This window comes from Phlebotomus argentipes, unplaced genomic scaffold (assembly GCF_947086385.1).
Source record: "Phlebotomus argentipes unplaced genomic scaffold, Phlebotomus argentipes genome assembly contig_2, whole genome shotgun sequence".
NCBI classification, from domain to species: domain Eukaryota; kingdom Metazoa; phylum Arthropoda; class Insecta; order Diptera; family Psychodidae; genus Phlebotomus; species Phlebotomus argentipes.
In genome coordinates, this window is record NW_026776162.1 from 4,054,548 (window position 1) to 4,075,982 (window position 21,435).

Below are 21,435 nucleotides of genomic sequence, written 5' to 3' on the forward strand. Positions count from 1 at the left end.
TCCTATAGAATAATTATACTTTATTGTTCCTCCTCTCTTGATTAATACCCGCGCGCGCGCTTCAACACACTGGATAATCCCAGGTTGCCTTCTAAGATTCTCCACGAGATTCTCAAACTGAAAACTCGAATCAAAACACCCGGATTGGCCCGCAGTGTATTGTGCTTTTTACGTTACACGCTGGTGTGAGGGTTTCTTCAGGTGATTCACCATTCAAGGGAGTGTTGACAAACCTTTCTAATCACGTTCGAACACTCAACACAGAGCGCACTGGCTATATTGTATCAGGAAGTTAACATTTGGCCACGAGAGGATGAGTGGAAAACAAGAAAACGTTAACCTTGTTTCCCTTCGTATTTCTTATATGTACATTATCGCAAGCCTCTCGAGGCAGAGACACTTTCACGACTGCTCGGCCGGACTCAACTTTAGCAACTCCATAAGCTTCGCAGACAAAAAAAAGCTGCACGATGGGAGGGAAAGAGTGTTTAAAATGCAAAGTGAAGAATGTGAATCAATTTCCGGTGGTGGTGAGAAGGCAAAGTCGCTCATTTCCCTCGCCATGTCTCGAGGCAGTCGCCAATTTAGCACTTTGTTTGAATTTATCTAAGAAGACCCGCGCGTGTGGCAGCAGCGCGAGAGTGAAGAATGGCTCCATAAATTGGCGTAGAAGACTCACTGAATGAATATATATTTTCGCTCTCTTCAACTACAGCTTGCGCACCAGCAACCTTTCCTTCCTGCATTCCATTCGTGCGCAACTTTGAGTCGATGGTGTGTGATTTTTTACTGAGCTTCTTTTCTAAACACCGTGTGTGTGTAGCCAACAATGGGCCAGTGCTTTTTACATGTCTTGTAACTCCCCAGAGAGAGAGAAAGATAAACAACATTGGAGAATGTCTTACAATTTTTGCCTGCGCTCAGAGACAAGCTACAATTGCAAAATATTGCTCGCGAACAACACATTTGAATGGCTCTCAAATTCCATCTCCACCCCATTAGAAGAACACTAATCCGGAATGCCATTATCTCCTACGCGCGCGCTCCTTCTAAAATCCAGTGCGTGTTCTGCGTCTGTCCAGCAACATATTTTCTAAATACACCCAAGCGACGCCCCTTCGTGCCCGTCTAATGGCATCCACAGTGCGCGAGATTAGCGGCCCTGACCCCACTCTGACCCTGTGCAAATTGAAAGCAAAATTGAGTCCAATTGACGAGTCACTGTTGCAGCGCAAAGTCACCGAAAAAAATCACACAACAAATGGCATTCTCGGGCCGAGGAAGTGGAATAAAAAGCACCCAGATAAGCACCTCCATGTGGTGATTAGCAGGAAAAGGTGAGAAAGAGAGGCGCGCACAGAAAGAACACCTTTTTTAGCACCTATCGCGATGACACCGATGTCAAAGTCACATTATTTACCGCTCAATTTGCATGCTCCTTTGCATTTCATTCCGCTAACACTGTACTACGAGCCAAGGGGAGATAATTGCACCAATCTCGGGCTCGTGTGTACAGTTCAATTAGAAATTCATCAAGAGTCCACCAGCACAAGGAGGCGAGTCTCTGATCTCGCACAATAGAATTGACATCTTCTTGATAATTTCCCCTCGACAATGGGATATATCGCCAGTATTTCATTACCGCATACACCGGATATTTAAATTAATTGAACATTTTGCACACAGCATACAAAGCGGGCGTTTTGATACCATGTTCGCGGGATCTTGAAGCAATTTCATTTACAAGATTTTCGGGATTCACCCTTGATAGGCCGAATTTTTAATAACCCTCAAGCAAGCATGAAGGTCAGGTTCGAACAGTAAAGACAATTGATCCGGATTACAGTGACTAATTCAGTGAAGAGGTTAGATAATCATTGAACACAAGCTTCAAAGTAATTTGGCGTGAAACGAATATCATAGAGGGACTAATAAATCGCACAAAGTCATAACATATCAACACGTCAGAAGTGAGGAATTTTTTCAAACTCTTCTTTTCCACGCAAAAATCCAAAAATCTTTTCATACTTCTTCTCACTTTTCTTCCTATAATTGCAGCAAATTGCCCAATTACAGATATCATTATGCTGTATAATGATTGAAACTGAATTTAGGGAAAAAATAGTCTGGCTTTCAACACTCAAAATTGCAGAATCATTTTTCTTTCTAATTTTTTTTTATTTCATTCCTCTTCGTTTGCATTCCTAATTAGCTTAACCCTCCGCGTTGACCCCCCATAGTTGTAGCACTGAACCCGGAGTCTCTGCCAAATGTCAGTGATTTGTTGCGCAAAAGAAAACAAACTGCCATTGCTGAAGATGTTCTCTCACGTGCCGGACAAGAAGACGCCCAAAGTGGACAAAAGAGGCTTTTGAGTCAGTGTCCGCGAATGTTAATTTGACTTTGAGGATCATTTGCTAAAGAGAATGAGCATTTCATACCTGCTAAAAGGCCCATTCTCCATGGGATAGCAATTTGTCAGCAAATTGGAGTAATAAATAGATATTCAAGGTTGGGAAATCAAGTGAAATTGAAACTAATATCTTAACGAAGACAAAAAAAAACAGAAAAACCGTCAATATTTTGCGAATGGCCTTCATCTGGGCATGAAATTGTTTGCCTCACACGCCCGTCTTCACTAGCACTCAAAACACCGCGAAAATTTTCTTGGTGAGCAATTCAACCAGAGTGGTTAATGGACCCTTTTTTGCTACACATTCCTCCCCTGTCGCCATGATAATTGAATCATGTTCACACTGTTCACACCACAATGTTGGACTATAATTTCTACTGATGCTATACGTAGACATTTGGTGCCGTAAACACTTTTATCGCCACAGAAGTTCTCGAGACATTAGTGTACAGCAGTGGAAGTGATAAATTGCTGTTTGCACATTTTTATGACAGACAGATTAAAATTTGCACAATTAAATTGTACACAAACACACCTGCGAAAGATCGTCTCCCTCATGCCGAATGCAATTGCATGGAAATTGCAAGACACTTTGTGTTTGGGGCGCAAGATCTCGCAAGAACAAGAGACCACGCGAGAAGCTTCTCTTTGACCTTTTTCCAAAGCACACACACGCCAATCTCAATTGCAGTTTTTCCTACCCAACAACCATTTGACGGTGTATTTTTGCAATAAAATAAATGCTCTGGCAATTCAAGCAAATGGAATGCGATTCAGCTGCCTCTTGAGGTGGTTCTGCCGCCTCTGGCCCCGCGACCAGACCATATAGTCAGACCGATCGTGAGAAATTGTATCGCGCGCGGCGAATATTGAAACTTATGGCCAAAGAATGAACCATCGTGTGAGAGAATTTTCTGCAGGAGTGCTCAAATTCCACACGAGATCGATCAAATTTTCACACAAATCTCCCTTGGGTGCATGTTTTCAGGTATTGGATCATGTACAGAGCCAAGATTGCGCTATATTTAATGCGCTAACACAGCACTCTATCGCTGATTCACCCGCGACTTCGCGGTGAATTTTGACCGGAACTACACTCATATTCACACATCCTTTGCACAATATAATTAATTTCGTGTCGCTATCGAGGCAGTATGAATCTCATTTTACCATCATATTTCGGATATTATGTTTTTCACCCAGTAATTGTGCTCTTCTGCCGGCAAAAGCCATGTAAAAAGAGGTAAATAATGTATATGATGAGCGCGTATACAAAAAAATCCTTGAAGACAGACTCTTTGGAAGTTTTTCGCGGTGGGAAATTGTATTTGCTTTTTGTGCAATTGACTTATGGAATAATAATCAGAAAATAGACTGGGTAGAAAGAAGGTGCGGGACTCTCTATTGTAATCATCATCCCACTAGCCATTGTTTGACTACAATATTCTTTGCGCTCAAGAACTTCTTAAGACTCTCTGGAGGAAAAAAAAGCCCATCGTCGCGAGACTGGCAAAAATCGATGACTCGCTTTTACGTTTCTCCCAGCAAAACACTCAATTTCGCCACAATCGAGCAAAGAAGCCAAGACATGATGGTTATTCAGTGGTCATGTGACAGCCAGCGAATTAAGCATTCTTTTGCCTCTCACTCATTAGACAAACACCCAACAGAAATTGAGATGATGTCAAAGGAAAGAAACTTCTTCTAAAACAGCCAGTCTGACCGGTCACAGCCGAATCATTATGGATTCTCGTGTACACTTTTTTCTGCGCGTTTCAGCTGGAGGAAAAAAGTCACATGAGAAAAAGTAAAGTGTATAATTTTGAATAAAGTATAAAAGATGGTGCAAAAAAAAAACATTTTTCTCCCTCTCGACAGAAGATGCGCAAGCAAGAAAAATCCTCCCGTGAATATTGAGATCTTCTTGTGAGTTTGTCGTTGAATTGCGCACAATTGTGAGCTCGCATTCCACCCGCACATAGTCTCATTTCATCGCCAATATTTGCAGTAAATATCAAGTCGTGCAGAAAGCCACTCGGCAGGAACACGCGCTCAATTAATAAAATTTTCAACTTCATGGAATAAAATCTTCAAATAAATATCAAGACACATGGCAAAGACACTGCGAAGCGACTGCATCGCATAAGATTCGCTCCATGAGGATTCAAATTTGCATGAAATTTTCCCGGTCAGTGTGATCAAAGCATCGCTCCGATCGATTGCATCGAAGAGAGAGTGAAGTTGCAACAATCTTATCGTCAAAAGAACCCAAAAAGAAAGCTAGAAGCAAATAGTGGCTGTCTGAAATCTATTCAAGGATTAAGAAGTGTCAATTTATGTGTGTTTTCAGTGATAAACTTCTCAGAAAAGGTCTCGATAACATCTGTCTTTCGCCTAATCACCACATTTGTACCAGCATTTTGACATAAAAAAGCAAATTTGGCGCCAAATTTGCATTGAATATATGAGGATAATATGCAAATTTCATGAAAAATTTCACATTTCTCGCTCCTACGCGCTCTTTACAGATTCATAGTATGATTTTCAAGGGTGTGTCTAATAATAAAATTGTGTGTTCTCCATGTGGCCTTCTCGCACTCATTTTCCAACCATCTCAGCATGTACTCGGGCCGCGATGTGAGGTGGAGTTGTACTCCTAAGGAGCCTATGCATATGCATTTGAGAGCCGTGCGGCAGGAGTGAGAAAAATTCCCCACTTATAATCTAATATCATTCTTCACAGTCAAGACAGACAATTATTCCAATGGCCATCGGTGAGTTCAAGTGTGAATAAATCGAGAGTGGTGGCTTTCCACTCGGCGCAGAGTGTAGAATTTATCACATCGCGAACCACCCAGTGCGCCAAGAGGCCTCGCGGGGGAAATTGAATTTCACCTGATGCACCAAGCACACTCTGGGGATGACGGAGAGTCAATGAAAAATGATTATTTGTATGTGATTAACTTTTATAACTCTATTGATTCCACTTTGGGTGGTGGAGACATAAATTTTGCTGCAGCATTTCTGCACAATCTCTTTTCTTGTGCAGGCGGCAAATCAACAAAATGCCCATAAAAAACACGCGAATGATGGCTCACGGGATAAATTCACCACGCACTGCGCTATTCCTTCTCTCTTCACTGGAGTTTTTACGTCACTGGTGTGGATATCTTAAATGCTAACCAGTGGGGACAAAGAAGAAAAACACTAAATCCGCTATGTCGCCAGTTCCACGCGCGATAAGCAACATTTTTTTCGCAGCATGACAAGAAAGATGGATCAATCGCCACAACATTGGCCAGTTTGTACTACAATTTCTTCACGGAGGCAAAACGTACACAGGAAGACATAGCGAGGCACGTTTTAACTCTCGATAATATTTTCTGTTATGAGATTCCCAAGAATCTCATTTTCTATATTGTGATCTTTCCAAACTAACCCATTCACCGTTATCGATCGCATTTGACACTGAATCCCTATAGCGCTAAACAGTGTAATTTCCTATAGTAATTACTACTTAATGCGATGTAGTGACTTGCTAGCCTCATGGGGTCATACGGAAAAGTCCATTTCACTCTCGGTCGCAGTAATCAATCTTTAGAGATTATTTATAGAAAGAAAAGTTTCCTTTTGCGCATCATTTTCCACAATTGATCGCCAAATTACGCAACACATTGCGCAAAAGCACGAAGATGCGCTCAAGGGAAATTCGCAAAATGATAAGAAATGTTTTTTTTTCCACTGTCCAACTGCTCATCAAACATCAAACATCAGTATTAGTCGTCAATTACAATGAAAACTAGCCGGTCGACATGTGAGGCACATGAGAAACATTCCGTAACTTCCCCAAAGTAGTCAATTATTTATCTATTTATTGATTACATTTGATGAATGCTCATTTTTTTTCTATGCCTCAAGTTCACTCGTGGTGGATATTTTTATTTACTTTCCCACCGTACAGGTATAATTAGCAGATCGCGATTTGACTAATGTTGATCACATGTAATTAATAAAGCCTTTTGTGTGCCTCATGGTTGCTGTGCACAGAGACGGAGATTTTAATTGTCTCCCATTAGTTTTCCTTTGATTTTTTTGCGGTCGCCTTCCACCCGTGAAGATCAAAAGAAAGTTCGTGATACCTATTTTTGGAGTGTGTATTTGAATATTTTCGAGTGAGACTGATTATGGAGAAAATACCCACCAAATGACTCTTTGCCAGAGAGCCTTTAAAACCCTGCCGTGGAGCACTTTAAAATTCGCTTTCTATGGTATTTTTCTTTTTCACTGATCCAATTAACAATATCTCTGTGCAAAGAGACTATTAAAATACCATTTTCTCTGCACGCCCGATGGAAGAATACATATAAAATGAAATATCAGAGCGAGAGTCGGAAAACACGTCAGCGTCAGAGAAGCCCAATAATTCGAGATCGTACTAAACATTTTTGGTATTTGCCGGCTATTCAATTAGTAGAAATTTGAGAAATGACGAGAAGATACCGAAAACATACTGCATAAATTAGCGATGACTTGAAAATTTATTTTCCACCGAAATATTATATTAATATTCAATAGCTCATATCTTTCTGCCACACACAGTATTTTATAAATTTAATTAAACCTGATAAAGTGCGGGAGAAAAACATGCGAAGCTTTTTTCTTCCATCACACATCTGACATTGTATTTAAAGCGCATGGATATTGTTAAAAAAGACTGTGATTTATGTAAGAATGGGGAAAAAGTGTGAAAAATCGGCATTTTTTTTATGTCTTCAGAGCAAAAAGTCTCGAATAGGAGTTTTTGTTTGGTACTTCTCTCTGCAGCTGCTTTGAGATTGTTATCTAACAAATTTTTGCAAAATATTTCGGAAAAAAAATTTACAGAGATTTCAATTGAAACTTCCGGGAGAACATGGCTCAAAAAGTTGACGATAAAATCTTAATTTTGTCATGAGGAAGAGATTCTCGCTGGGTGAAATGCATTGAGTAAGAAATTATCATATTTATCAGCTTCTTTCACAGCATTTTTCACCACAACCATCGTCATGTTTTCTCAAGAAATACAATAGAACATCTAAAACGATGTTCTGTTTACAAATAAATTTATGAAAATCTTATTGCCAATATCAATAGAAGAGTTTCTGGAATTGAGAAATTCATGGAAAGATCATTTTTATTTACTTGATGCTTATCTTAAGCTTTACTTTACAGTTTCACATATACTGAAAAATGATGGATGTGAATAAAATTTCATGCAGATGATTTTAGTATATTGTTGAAAGCTCATTAAATTTTAAAGAACTTAAACTGTTACCTTAAGAAATGGTTTGTTTATGCAATATTCTGGATTTTCTTTAATTACACACAATCTGTAGAATACATTTATATCATTCTTTTGAACTCTGCAGTGAGTTTACTTTATCCAGATAAAGAGAAGATACACAAAAAAGTCTTGCTATTGTGAAAATCTTTATAATCTTTGTGCAAATTAATAAATATTTTACATCAATAGACTAGTTCTCGTGAGATTCTGTGTAAAACCAAATTGAGGTCCCGCTCGCGACAAGGTGACTTTAAGTCTGTAAAGGAATCGTGACTGTTTGAGTATGAAAAACGAGCATTGATCTTAGGAAAATTATCTCTTCATTAGCCACAAGACTTTCATAAATTCTCAGGCAAACAATTTGTGGACAGAAAATTTTTCGCATATTTCAACAAAACAAATTTATAGTGCAAAAAATTTGGCTATCGCAGCGGGAAAATCTCTTTCCCAGAATTCAAATTTTCAATCAGATTATTTAGAATAAATATTCGCAACAATGGAGAGCCTCTTTTGCAATATGATTTAGAGTGAGCGGTTATAAATTCGCGAGATGTATGATTTCCTCTATTGTGCAAACGATATCATTACCATATGAGTGAATTGACTTTAAGTATAAGACGGAGAGTGAAAAAATAAGTCACCACGAGAGATACAAAGTTGAGATGAACTTTGAGAAGAGAGAGAGAGAGAAAGAGCTCCAAATTGCCTTTTCTCTCTCGCTGCACTCGCAGAAATTCAGCATAGAAAAGTCTGCGAAAACATTGAATGAAATTGAAATTTTTCCCACGCATACTTGAGGTGTGTTCGCGTATTATCTATGACTGTGCAATTATCTGCACCGTCACAGGTGATCTTGTCGTATCACGAGGACATTTGCATAGGCATTATTCACCCCAGACATGATGCGGATACAATGTGTCTCAAGAGCTCTTATCACGGTCACAGTCAAGACAGGAAGTCAAGTGCGGGTTTCACTGTCAGGGAATTTTCCTTTAATTAACTCTCTCTTGTGTTATACCCTTCAGAATGTGCACTTCAACTGGGACACACCGCCGAACTCGCCGCGGGAGCCGAAAGGAGAAGATCAAGAGAACAAGAAACTTTCATCGCGAGCCACCAGTCATGTTTGCATAATAATAATCCCCAACTTTTGTGTGTATCTTTTGAGAGATATTCGCGAGAGTCAAGTGTGTCGTCGACAAATGTAAACCTTGGCACCGAATTAACTGGTAGAGTCGCAAAAAGTGAATAAATTGTCTTCAATGCACCTTCTTTCGTAGCCACCGCCACAATTTGTCACACTTTCTCACCGCTGAAGCATTATTTCAATAGTTTCTTCTTCTTCTTCTACTCCACCATCAACTTTACCACCAATTTTCGTTAGGCCATGAAGAAGGAATTAGTGTCTCCTCGCTATCGCTCAAATCATCATTAAATTCTAATGCACCTTCTTCACTGGGCGATGCTTTGGAGAATGCCATTGCGGTTGAAAATGGGAAAAAAGAGGTGTTGGTGCATAGCTCAAGGAATTCCTCATCATAGCAACAGACCGACAACAAAAAAATGCACTTCAACAGACGCTCATTCGTGCATTGAGAAGTCACAGAGGTAAGAAAGAATTATTTAATCGATGGAATCCTTTCTTCCCAACACTTCTCTCTCTCTCTCTCTCTGAAATACTTACACACAATAAAAATGGAGAATACTGTTGTAGACTTTCCTCGATGGTAGTAATCCCTTATTCTTCATTCCCATTCACTTCTTATGGAAAGAGTTCAAATTTTGTGGCTTCACAAGCAAGTGGAATTGATTTTCTTGCTCCCCTCGATTTCTGTAAGTCTTTTTCTTCCCTCCTAATGTCTAATTAACACTGTAATTTTCCAGCATGAAAAGCCAGAAATGTTTCAGCACACCTGACAGAACACTCAAATATTGTCCAAGAGTATGCACAACACACAATAATTTCAACAAGGGAAATTCGAGTCGAATTCCGAGCTGCGAAACGAACCGCTCAACGCGACTGAATCAACTTGACTGACTCTCTTGGAGTGGCGGCCGAGCTCTACACACCGCAAAAGTATCGCTGGTTGGAAAGGTAGCTGGTTGGAACCGATTCTCGCCATATGTGAGTGTTTGTGCCTTGTGACGCGGCACGAACGCAGCAGTGCACATCGACATCCGTCTGGAAGATACGTCCAAATTCTTGGGTGGTTCTCTCGCCTCATCCATTCTCACACACTCTCTATGCCCAGTAAATCATCTCAGAAATGCATTCACTGACAATCGCGCCCTACCTCTGCGCCAATCGATCAATATTCCCGAGAATTTAACAAGTGACTCAAAAGCTCTGATTCACATTCTTCTAAAAGAGATCTCCAGCGGAGATTTTTTCGGCTCTCATGGCGAATGCAAGAGTTTTCATCTTGAGTGGGGTTTTTATCCGGAAATTGGAGGAATTCCAAGAAGACACACGGTTAATTGCTACTCCATTAGACGTGCTTGGAGATATATACTATTTATAAGCCCTCCATAACAGAGACTCTACGAAAATCTCTTTGAAACATGCTCGAGTGCGCGGTTCTGTAAAACCCAGGGATATTCCTTGTGGGAAATACAAGCAATTCGATGAAATAGATTCACGCTCAAAGATTATATCATTATAAAACTACTAAAAAAAATTACACAACTCTTATGGTGGTGATAAAAAATAATAGAACTGTGAAGGAGTTTTGTCATGACAAAGAACAAGTCTATTTATACTATACAGATGATACAAATATAGCGAATATTTACGTTAAACTCTATATAGGAACACATAAAGTTTAACTTCAACTGTGCTGGAAATTATCAAATTTACTGATTAAGGCCAAATATCGTGGATTGTAAACTAACTATGTTGTATAACCTTTCCAGTCAGAAACAGAAGAATAAACAACAATAGCTTTTTTTTCTTTTTCCTAGAATATTAGGGCCAATATTACGAGAACCAGACAATTCTAGCTACACAACTCCTGCCCGGTTCTACCAGTCGTGATAGGTGGAGAGTAATAAAAAATAACCATTCGTATACAATTAGAGGGAGTCAAATTGAATTACTCATCTCTTTATTCATCTCCAGCATCACATCATTTGATTACGAGATACACCAACACAGAGCATCGCTCGCGAATCATATGACAGAGGAGAGGTGATAGGAAAGGTCACACCATTCGAATGACCCAACACACACAATTCCCATTAGAATCGTTAAGTCTATTTGTGCAGTGATGAGAAATTGATTGAATATCTGTCGTCGGATAAGAGTCACGTGGATGTCTCTGGGCGCGACTGCATGTCTTAATTTACTATCGGCAGATAGAACATGAAATCACTCTCTCACATGCAATTGATTAATTGTCTCCAAAGGTGTCTCCAGAGTCATTTCGCCTATGCCTTCGGTGCGACCATTTATCATCACCTGTCGCGAGTGCATGTGGGAGGGGCGAGAGATGCATTGGAATCCTTGGGCATAACCAACAGAGACGCAGAGAGCAATTTCACACTGATCGTAAATTGGCCGTAGCGGAAAAAAATTTCAATAAGCAATTAAAATAAATTGAGTAATGAGCAACGGCAGAGAGACACAATTTTTCGTCCTCCTCTTAATTGTATCTTCATCATCTCCATGCGACTGCAATTTTACTGCCATAATTCAGGCATTGCCACACCAAAGAGAGTGAAGATGAGGAAAAGTCACATGGTCAATTATACTGAGGAAACTTTTACCATATAAATTGCCTATACAATTCTGTCTCTCTGTTTTTTTTTGCTGCTCAATCTCTCTATGCGTTGGGTGGAGATGAATATTAATTATTTGTCACCTATGGCGAGTGGAAGGAAGGACGAGTTCTCGCGAAGAGACATAATACCACACATTTCCCAGAGAGTCACAATAGACGTAAAACCAACTGGGGAGAAATAACCCATAAAATTCCAATTACTATTGATTTCTCTCCACCCAATTTACCTGTATTTCATTGTAGGTGGAGAAGGCTAAGCGTGTTGTGTTGTGATAGAGAAAATGTCGCTACGAGAAAATTATATTCTGAAACAACAAGAACAACAAACTATAGCGAATGCAATCAACCTTTCTTCTCCCACAATTTTCTTCTCACTCTCGCGGGATTCTAGCACAAGGACAAATATTAATTTTCACACGATGATAGACAGTTCAAATTACAGAAAATAAACCACTTGACATGGGAAAGGAGTGTCGGCAGAAGGAGCTTCCTACACGCTGTCTTGTTGTATTCGACTTGGTAGAAAAGTGAGGCAAAAAGTGTCTGTGAAATTCCTACGCAACGAACTTCTTTCTTCAACAAAATTCCTCCGGAGCCGAGAGGGTCTTTTTTGCTTCCTCTCTCATCCATGTGACGCGGACGCCCCCTCGAAAAACATCAACTTCCTGTCTCTTCGTCACTTTGTTTACAAGACTCCCTGAAATCCAGAGACAAAGAACTCTCACACACACAGCTGAAGATTGGTCTTGTCCATTTCATAGGGGCCAACAATCTCTGATTGGGTTGAAGAACATCACCTGCGATTTCCTGGGCACTTATTTTGAGACTCTCTCGTTGAATATTTGATGGCAAGACGATATTGAACTACAATTCCAATTTATTTGAAGGTGAAATCCTTTTCTAACACAATCCTTCAAGGGTGTTCTTTTTCTTGGTAAAACGAGAGGCAGGAAGTGAAATTTAATATGAATTGTTTCAATTGTTTTTAGCTCTCTTCGCTATTCTTCGATGGATTTCATAAGATGGAGATAAATGAGTAGAAATTCTTGTGCTCAAGAGATCTTGACTTCATTTTATAGAGTCTTTTCTAATGCTTTAACTAATTCTCTGGCAAAAGACAATTTAAATGTCTCTCTAAAATGGTCAAGAATTCACCGAATGCAGGCCGCATAAGAATTTCTGTGCACTCGCTTTCTCGATCAATTTGATCGAATGGTGTGATATTTGAAAATGGGTTTTCAATGCACCGCGCAGCAACTCTATTGCATTGATGTCAAAGAGGTTAAATTCCTCCGTGACTGTATTTGCATATGGATTTGTTTAGGCCATTAGTACTGCCTTGATAAGATTAATTAGTGATCAAGTTGAGGAAATATTTTCCCAACTCGCGCGAACGTGCACCGCAAAACCTCCAATTCCATTTCATATGAAGCGAAATTCACCCAATCTCAAATGGAGTCAAGTGGAAGTGTGCAATGAAGCATGTGAAATATTATTGAGAGATAGAGGAGATTTTTTGCTGCAACTAAACCCCAGTCATTTACACAGATTTGTGGTACGATTGTGCAGTTCTTGCAGTGTTGAGCGCGATGAAATGGTCAAATCTAATCTCGCGGGACTTTTTCCCATTTAATAAGGTGAATTCTTGCGATTTCCTAATCTCTCTACGGTGGCTATTTTATTGCTCAATCTGCAGATTAATTGCCTAGCACTTTTCGTCCTTTTTCCCTCTCAATATTCACTCTTTCTCTCTCTCTCTCTTTCTTCGGGGCAATTTATCTCAGTTGCGATGTGTCTGCGCCCCAATCGAGTTTATTTGTTGTGATCACAACTCCTTGTCACACGAATGGCTCAATCTATTTTTGCCTCATTTCTCAGAATAAAACGTGCGATAATATCTCTGTCCCATTATTTGCTACAGGTGCTCTCTTCCCATTGTGTCTCCTGTAAATATTTTAATGGTGAAGTAATCACATAAAAACTGATATTTCAATATCAATTCTCAGGAGAGTGCGTGCGTAGAAATTGATCTCTCTTGTGTGTCTTCCCATTAAAAATTTTCCCCAAACTCAGTATTTCCCGGAACAGTGAAAAAGTTCCAATCAATTGCGTTATCACACGTGCCCTGACTTTACGACACAACATTCAACAATACCGCAGGGAAAATGAGTAAACGTATTCTTGCCATACAACTTCCAGAAATAATGTTGAGAAAGAAACAAATAAGTAACTATTTCCAGATGTTTTCTTCCGAACAAAACACGGAAAGATTTCACCGGTTCATGCTGAGGGAAAAAAAATCCCCATTCAAGAGAAAATGAAATTGCCAAAAATTTCCATAACATTGTGATCAAGTTACTGGATTTATATTTATTGCTCAAAAACAAATAATTCACTATTTTTTCCCATATGCACGATTCACTTGCGATAAACCCTGCCTTAAGGCAAATTCAACTTTCAGCGACGCACTGTGTTTCAGGTTTCACTAATAATTTAGCAACTTATTAAAGTCTAATTGATGTGGAGAAGGAAAATAGTTGAATCATTAGAGGAACATTTTTTTCTATACACACAAATACCAACACAACTTCTGAGCAATTAATCGCGCCGTACTTTATTTTTGTTGCAATTAAACTGAGCTTCAGTGCTGAAATTTTCATGTGACTCTCTGACCTCTCATTGAGCTCATTAAGCGAACTCTTTCCTGTCTCATTCTGCGCCTCTGCACTTTGTCCCATAAATTTACGTGAAGGTCTTGAGATAATCCTCTCGTGGTGTGATTTGATTTGAGAAATTCAAACGCAAATTGTGGGTAATTTGCATCATTTCCCTGAGAATCAATAATCAAAATCGTGAAGAAGAAGAAAGTCATATTTTCCCGATATACAGAGAAAATTCCACGAGAGTAGCAAATCAGATTCACACTTCTGCTAATGCATAATCTTGATTATTTGCATAATTAAGTGCAAGTTTGGGAAAAAAGCACAATTGTTTGATACTTTTCCATGGGAAAATTGAAGGTGAATTTCGCAAATTTCCCTCTTCGCATTTGCATCAATGCAATATGAAAGATTGACATCTTTATCACATATCAATAGAATTTATATTCTATCTAACATTGTGCCTTTTCCAGTGAAGTCTTCCTCCCTTGACTGCAATCTTCCGCTTTGCATTTGCAGTTGAACACTCTTCTTCCGTGCTAAAGTAATAATTTAATGAACTTATTGATGTTTTTAGTTCGCACCAACAAGTCCATATTTGCTCTAATCTCCGTCTTTCTTTCCTCCGTTGCACAATTCTACTGCGATTTTGGTGAATTTACCTTCCACGTAATGCTGTTTTTATGCACCATAACAAGCCACAGCAACACAGCCGTTGCCCACTTATTCGGTGTGTATTTAAGGAAAAAAACATACCTATGAATTAAGTTGCGTATTAAAGCGTTATGTATAGTCTTTAAGACTGCAGTGCAGTGTCTTATCTCACAGAAATTCCCTGTGGAAAGTTTTCCTTAATTATATATGTCTCGAAACAATGGATCTTCACCAGAATGTTCTAACAAAACAAGTGCTAAAGGTGACTTACAAGCGACCTAATTGATAGGCATGTAAAAAAAATCACAGTGAGAATGATTTCTTAATGGATTTCTCAAAATATCAACAATTTTATGATACGTGAGAATAATATTGAAATTATTCAAAATCAATGTGGAATAATTTGAATAAATGAATACGATTTTCTAATCTATAAAACCTAGAATTGCTAGAAATAATGAAATACACACATAAAATTTTAACTTTCTATTTTTGCATACAATTTCTGCACGTTTATCTAATTAAAAGACGAAAAATGAAGAAAAAATTAATCTCCATATTTTGCACGGAGTTTTGATAAGTCGAAAGCTTTTTCATTCAATTTATTCTAATCTATTTTTCTGAGTGTTCCACGCGCCGTTTTGGATACAAATAATACTGGTAAACGTATTCATTTGCGCATTTTAATGGTCACTATTTTCTTTGGCGCGTAAGGAAGCTTATGAGCAATTATAAGTTGTTTATTTTGCATTATATCTCTTCTCTGGAAATATAGATAAACCAAATTAGACTATTAAAGCCGAAAATATTAGTATTTGGCTACAACCAGATGAATGTGGACTTTTCGGGTTCTGATTTCTTTCTTTTATATCTCTTTGCGTCTTCGAGACTTATTGATATCTCCGCGCTAGAGTCGTAAAGTGTCCCGCACTCGATTATATTACGCAAAAATCCACCTCGTGCTGATGGAAGAATGCAGAAAATGTCCCGTAAATCACGCGTTTCATCACCTGAAAGTGCTCCGTGGCACTTTAATATACCTCATTCTATTGGCTCACCGTTTGCAATTAAAGTGATTTACTATCGGGGATCAATTGACCGCTTATCTTGAGTGTTTTCGATCGCGTCCTCAAGATTTCACCTTTCGCGTGTCTTCAGCGAACGGTTTGTGATCTCATGCGGAGAAATGTGTGTGTGCGCGCATATTTATGGGCATTTTCGCAGATGGGGGCGCTTCTTTTGGGCTCGAGGCTTCGCGAAATGCCTCACAGAGAGATTTTTCGCCTGCAAAATGTCAATGAAGGGGAATCATTGAAGCGCCTTCGCGTGGACTTTGATCGACTTTTGTGTGCGAATAACGCGCTAATTTCAGCCATAGAGTGAGAGTAGAATTCCTTCAAAAATTCTTGTTTGATCAATTGATCAAATAAAGTTGAGTGATAAAAGTACAATTAACTGTTTGATCTTGAGTCTCGACTTTGTGATGCTCTTCTGCAGCCGCCTTTCTGCACTCGCGCGCAGTGACGCGCTTTTGGGGCCAATCCGGAGCGCCTTTATCAGACGCCAAGTGATCGCGAGGGGAATTTCGCGCTGAGGAATTTCACCTGAGAGAGAAATTGAGCAATGCGCCACCTTCAAATCTGCTGCTACTCTCTTTCTTACCGTGCTCGGTTGGGTCCGCCGAAGCCATATCGCGTGAGATGAAAAGACCCCAAGAAATGCCACTGAAACACTCACAATCGCACAGGAGACACTGTCAAAGTACGGTCAGTCACACAAGGAGTCACTGTGCACGGGAATTGCTCGATTTTCCACACATTTCCATGGGTTTTCCTGGCAATTAAGACAACAGATAATGGGCACAACTGGACTCTTGAAACAAACGAAAAACACCGTAGCAGCGCCACTCTGCGATGGTAAATGCAGTGATTCAAGTGACGACACAAATTCCTTTGCTGCCACATCGCGTCATCTCGCTCTCGCCACCGCACAGGCCGCTTGCCCTCTCAGCTCCATGCCTCGATCGAGGTGTGATGATTCCAGTTTCACCTGCTCGCCTCCTCTCCAACTGCCTCAACAGACAATGCATCCGAGACACTTTTGCGCTCAGTTTGCGCCTCCGCTAGAAAACTCAGCGACTTTTGCAAATGCTCGAAATTTAACTCGTATTTTGCTTAATGAAAATACCGAAAATACTCCTTAATATGCACCTAGCAACCCTTCAGCGACTACAATATCACCAAATAAGACTACCAAGAAATACTCTTCCAGGTTTCATTCATGAAAATTTATTCTGTAAGTTTTAGCAACTTAAATTGTGGATGGGTACAGCATCTGGAAGACAAAGAGATTGCAGTGAGTAAAGGATCTTGCGCTGCTAAGCATTCAGCAGGACTTACAATGCGGATGCGGTGTCCCATCGCGTGTCCGGGAAGGTTTCGGCGGAACTTGGCACGCACGCATCCCGTGTTGCCGTGCAATCGTGTCACTTTGCCCCAAACGGCGCGCATCTTGGTCTTCTCCTTGGGCCTTTGCGGCAGACTCTTGCGCGTCTTGGCCTTGTACACATACACGCAGCGCTTCCCGATGTAGAAGCGACCGTCCTCCTTCCGCCGGCAGCCTTCAATCTGCAAAGAAGCGAAATTTGCACTCAATCTGGAGTCAAGTGGAAGTCAAATGAGGATTCTCACCTTCAGGATGACCTGATTCTCGTGCTGATTCCTGAGACCACGCTTGTAGCCGGTGAAGACAGCCTTGGCGTAGAGGCGAGCCGGGCGACGAGGCCGGGCAGTGTGTGCCTTCTCCTTCTTCTCAGGCTTCGCGGCGGCCGGAGCCTTGGCGGCTTTGGGCTTCGCTGTCTTCTCAACGTCTGCCATAGTCACTCACAATCTACACAGGCAAGAGACACGGTTAATCAGTTATTCATACAATAAACACGCTTTCCGGGCGTCTTCTGGCGATTCAAGTCATCTGTCAGAAACTATTTTGGAGGTTATGGAGAAACAACCCGAATTCACAGGCACTTTCTGGCCAATAATCCTCATAACTCAATGAAATCACTCTCTTAGAATCATTCTGAGCTTTATCGCGGATAATCCTTAGCGCACATTGGCCGGGAATTGTAAATATTCAACAATCCGTGGAGGTTTGTTTGACCACCAAGGAAACTCCGACTCCACATCAATCCCCATTCATCCGCTATTTCCATACATATTCTCACTATCCTCAATCATCCATCGACGCATCGTTAATTACACTTTCTGATAGACGACATATTTTCACCAGAAGACGCCCAGATTGGGAGATTATTAAATATTTTTGTGAGAAACCACGGAAGCAAAACATACCGAAAGTTAACACGATTGGAAAGGGTCGACACTAGCGCCAGTGGCGATACTTTGCAAAACAGATAATTCAATGCCTCGTAAAATTTTGTCGGTCTCCTGAAAAGCGTACGACAAATCCGCAGAATTTGAGAAATTCTTCACAATCATTCCTCATATTTATGCTTCCAAGTGCAGGAATAATATTCTAGGAACGAAATGTAATGTTTTTGAGTGATTTTGAGAAGATTTAATGAATAAGAATTTGTGACCGACACAAAGAAAATTTTGTGTAATATTCCGAAGTCGGTTGTTCAATCGGAACATTCTGGCGAATTTCCACGACGAGTTGTTCATAGGGTTCTCCATAGCTCTTTAATTTTATAATTCCTTAGTGTTAGCAATAAAATGGCTAAAACTTACGACTATTTATTTAAATTATTGTTAATCGGTGACTCAGGTGTTGGCAAAACGTGCATCCTGTTCCGTTTCTCAGAGGATGCCTTCAATACAACGTTTATATCGACAATTGGTGAGTCGTCATCGCCTCGCCATTGCCCACTTTTTTCTCGGGTCAATTTCCGCGTTTGGGGCCTCTCGTGTGGACTGTGAGTGGGGCTGGCGCCCTCGGGGGGTGTCAGTCTGGCGATTGGCTGCGGTTGGGAGCACCACGGGTGGACGGAGGGTGGAAAAAGTCGGGCTGTAAATCGCTTGAATGGCCGCAATGGCGAGACGGAGACATACTCTGGAGCACACACGGCAATTTGGGCTGTTTCTCTTGCAGGAATCGACTTCAAGATCCGCACCATTGAGCTCGATGGCAAGAAGATAAAACTACAGATATGGTGAGTGGGGTGGGGAGTCCGTGGGCGAATTCCGGGTGACGCAGAGTGGCGGGTCTCTAATGAGTCATCATATCATCATCGCCTTGCAGGGACACGGCCGGCCAGGAGCGCTTCCGGACGATAACAACCGCCTACTATCGCGGCGCTATGGGCATAATGCTGGTGTACGACATCACACAGGAGAAGTCGTTCGAGAACATCAAGAACTGGATCAGAAACATCGAGGAGAACGCCTCGGCGGACGTGGAGAAGATGCTCCTGGGCAACAAGTGCGAACTGAACGAGAAGCGCCAGGTGACGAAGGATCGAGGGGAGCAATTGGCTGTTGAGTACGGGATTAAGTTCATGGAGACGTCGGCGAAGGCGAAGATCAACGTGGAGGAGGCGTTTTTCACACTTGCCAGGGACATTAAGGCAAAGACGGAGAAGCGACTGGTGAGCGAAGATTCACAGATATGATTTTGGATGGCTTCTAATCACGCGCGCGTGTGTTTTTTTTTCCTGGGGGGCTTTCAGGAGGCGAACAATCCCGTCAAGGGGGGCCATAAACTCAAGGAGGCGGAAACTGTGAGAAAACCCCACAACTGGCTCTCGAGATGTAGTCTCCTCTGACCTGGATACACTCCCCCGCAGTCCTCATCTCTCTCTCCGACTCCCTGCTCTCTCCTCCTCACCCGGTGCGTCCAGTGATGCCTCTCTTTCACAAGTTCTCAGTTTCTAAATTGCAAGATCACGCACACAGGCAGACCTCAGTGGCCAAAGGCGGGCGGAATCCGCGCGGAAGTGACTGGAGCGCGGCGGTCAGGCATCCGCCTTGATGGCCACTCCGACTTCGGCTCCGCGCCGAGCATCTTAGTCCCATGCGAGAGAGGGAGAGAGAGCGCTCGGGAGAGGGAGATTAAGTTGATATACCATGAATTTACAAGGGAATAGCGAGAGAAATGATAAAAGACGATCACATTTATAATTTATTTTTAGAGAAGAGAAACATGAGAAATAGCTACTTATCGAATCTTTTTCCTGGACTCAGCTTCTTTGCCACTATATTTTGTTATTCCCCTCCACCCATCCAAACAATGGGCTTTTGCCGGACTCTTTTGAGGGACTCACAAGAAACAAAAAAAAACCAACATCAGCAGATAAAGCGAATCTTGAACTCTCGCGCGGAGCGACGCTCCACAGCGCGAGTTTTACCCGGAAAACATACACAAAGATTGAAACTACGATAATTTTTTATTTGTATATTTCTAATTGATAATTATTTTTACTATTTGTGTAATTTGTAGAGGCATAAATTTAACATTATTCACAGAAAAAAACATGAGTGTGGCTGCTTTTCTCTGTCGATTGCTTCTGCGTTGGCACTGTTGCGTAATCACTCCACGCTCCTGGCCTTCTGCACAGTCAGGACTCTGCCCTCGAGGAAGTGCACTTGGTTGTTTGTGGCCGCGATCAGGCCGTCCTGCGTGCTGAAGTCCACGAAGCCGTAGCCCTTGGACAGGCCGGTGTTCTTGTCGAACACCACAGAGGCCGAGGCCACGTGTCCGAACTTGGAGAAGTACATCTTCACGTCCCTCCCGGACGCCGTCCACGAGAGATTCCCCACGAACACCCTGTACAGGCTCCGGATCAGCGAGATGTTCGACATGTCTCAGGCGAGCGTGATCTCTAGCAGATGAACACTGTGACCGCCCATGAACTTCTTCAGATTCTTGTCGAATCCCGCCGTGATTCCGCTCAAGCTCACGTTGGCGCACTTGAGCTTCCACTTCTTGAGCGTCGCCTCGATGCTCCAATCTGCGCTTCTCTCCTGGTATGTGAAGAGGAATTTGGCACCTGGATTCTGCTCCAGCAAGAAAGCAACGGTCACGAGGATGTCCTCGAACACAGACGGATCGTAGAAGATATCCGAGCCGATGATCAAATCGATGGGCCCCAAATCGAAGATGCTATTCAGCAGCAGCCCCCACGAGAGTCCCTTCACCGCGATATCCTTTCCCGGAGTGAGATTGTTCAGCTGGCAGCAACGCTGTATGTGAGCCAGAGTCTTGGGCAGTGTTGTGCGATCGGACAGCGTGACTTGAGCCCCACACTTGGCCGCCAAGATGCCCGGAAGCGAGGTGCCTGATCCCAACTCGAGGATCCTCTTCTTGGTCAGAGATGCCCTTCGTTTCCACAGGAACAGACTCAGAATGGGAGCGGAAGGCCAGGTGTATGAAGAGTACGAGGCCTGAAGGAGCTGAAAAGGGGGGAAAATTAGCGGAGAAAGTGTGACGAAATGCCGGGAAAACTCACCTCTGGAATGAGGATTTCAACGCTGTCGCAGACTTCGTCGGTGTCACTGTCGTCTGGATCCTGGCCAAAGATGAATTTTCTGAAGCTTTCCGCAGACGTTGAGCCGCTTTCCACCATTGACAGCGTCATTTTTCCGCCACACG

General features: G+C 41.6%; 5 protein-coding genes across 8 annotated transcripts in view; 1 reads left to right on the forward strand and 4 right to left on the reverse strand.

Annotated features, from left to right (window-relative positions):
• Window positions 1-16,696, reverse strand: part of LOC132264621 (uncharacterized) — a 31,196-nt gene extending 14,500 nt beyond the window's left edge. Inside the window, exon 1 of one of the 3 annotated variants that reach the window (XM_059764879.1) lies at window positions 16,492-16,696. The gene's annotated coding sequence lies outside the window, so the exon portion shown is untranslated. Of the gene's footprint in view, window positions 1-233; window positions 250-9,420; window positions 9,767-16,491 lie in introns of those variants that run through there. The other 2 variants (XM_059764878.1, XM_059764881.1) reach the window with 2 other exon arrangements.
• Window positions 16,697-17,094: 398 nt separating this feature from the next.
• LOC132264934 (large ribosomal subunit protein eL33) overlaps window positions 17,095-21,435 on the reverse strand; it is a 69,501-nt gene continuing 65,160 nt past the window's right edge. The window contains exons 1-4 of one of the 2 annotated variants that reach the window (XM_059765282.1): window positions 18,177-18,273; window positions 17,520-17,718; window positions 17,229-17,456; window positions 17,095-17,163 (exon numbers count right to left, since the gene is read on the reverse strand). In XM_059765282.1, the coding sequence (XP_059621265.1) occupies window positions 17,140-17,163; window positions 17,229-17,456; window positions 17,520-17,705 (438 nt within the window). In that variant the 5' untranslated portion in view covers window positions 17,706-17,718; window positions 18,177-18,273 and the 3' untranslated portion in view covers window positions 17,095-17,139. Of the gene's footprint in view, window positions 17,164-17,228; window positions 17,457-17,519; window positions 17,719-18,176; window positions 18,274-21,435 lie in introns of those variants that run through there. The other variant, XM_059765283.1, reaches the window with a different exon arrangement.
• LOC132264930 (ras-related protein Rab-8A) lies at window positions 18,496-19,939 on the forward strand. Its single transcript, XM_059765275.1, has 4 exons — window positions 18,496-18,684; window positions 18,937-18,997; window positions 19,087-19,432; window positions 19,514-19,939. Exons 1-4 carry the CDS (start codon window positions 18,561-18,563, stop codon window positions 19,607-19,609), a joined length of 627 nt encoding a protein of 208 aa, XP_059621258.1. The 5' UTR covers window positions 18,496-18,560; the 3' UTR covers window positions 19,610-19,939.
• Window positions 20,128-20,645, reverse strand: LOC132264935 (uncharacterized). Its single transcript, XM_059765284.1, has one exon. The coding sequence runs from the start codon at window positions 20,643-20,645 to the stop codon at window positions 20,373-20,375; it is 273 nt and encodes a 90-aa protein (XP_059621267.1). The 3' UTR covers window positions 20,128-20,372.
• Window positions 20,649-21,421, reverse strand: LOC132264928 (histone-arginine methyltransferase METTL23). Its single transcript, XM_059765273.1, has 2 exons — window positions 21,293-21,421; window positions 20,649-21,236 (listed from the first exon to the last, which is right to left on the reverse strand). The coding sequence occupies exons 1-2, from the start codon at window positions 21,419-21,421 to the stop codon at window positions 20,649-20,651; spliced, it is 717 nt and encodes a 238-aa protein (XP_059621256.1).

What these genes read in the sequence shown, in the direction of transcription:
- LOC132264930 (XM_059765275.1), top strand. Translation starts at nt 18,561, where the DNA reads ATGGCTAAAACTTACGACTATTTATTTAAATTATTGTTAATCGGTGAC. An exon ending in AACGTTTATATCGACAATTG is followed by an intron (nt 18,685 to 18,936) that starts GTGAGTCGTCAT and finishes TTTCTCTTGCAG; the next exon opens with GAATCGACTTCAAGATCCGC. An exon ending in AAGATAAAACTACAGATATG is followed by an intron (nt 18,998 to 19,086) that starts GTGAGTGGGGTG and finishes ATCGCCTTGCAG; the next exon opens with GGACACGGCCGGCCAGGAGC.
- LOC132264935 (XM_059765284.1), bottom strand. Translation starts at nt 20,645, where the DNA reads ATGTCGAACATCTCGCTGATCCGGAGCCTGTACAGGGTGTTCGTGGGG.
- LOC132264928 (XM_059765273.1), bottom strand. Translation starts at nt 21,421, where the DNA reads ATGACGCTGTCAATGGTGGAAAGCGGCTCAACGTCTGCGGAAAGCTTC. An exon ending in TTGAAATCCTCATTCCAGAG is followed by an intron (nt 21,237 to 21,292) that starts GTGAGTTTTCCC and finishes CCCCCTTTTCAG; the next exon opens with CTCCTTCAGGCCTCGTACTC.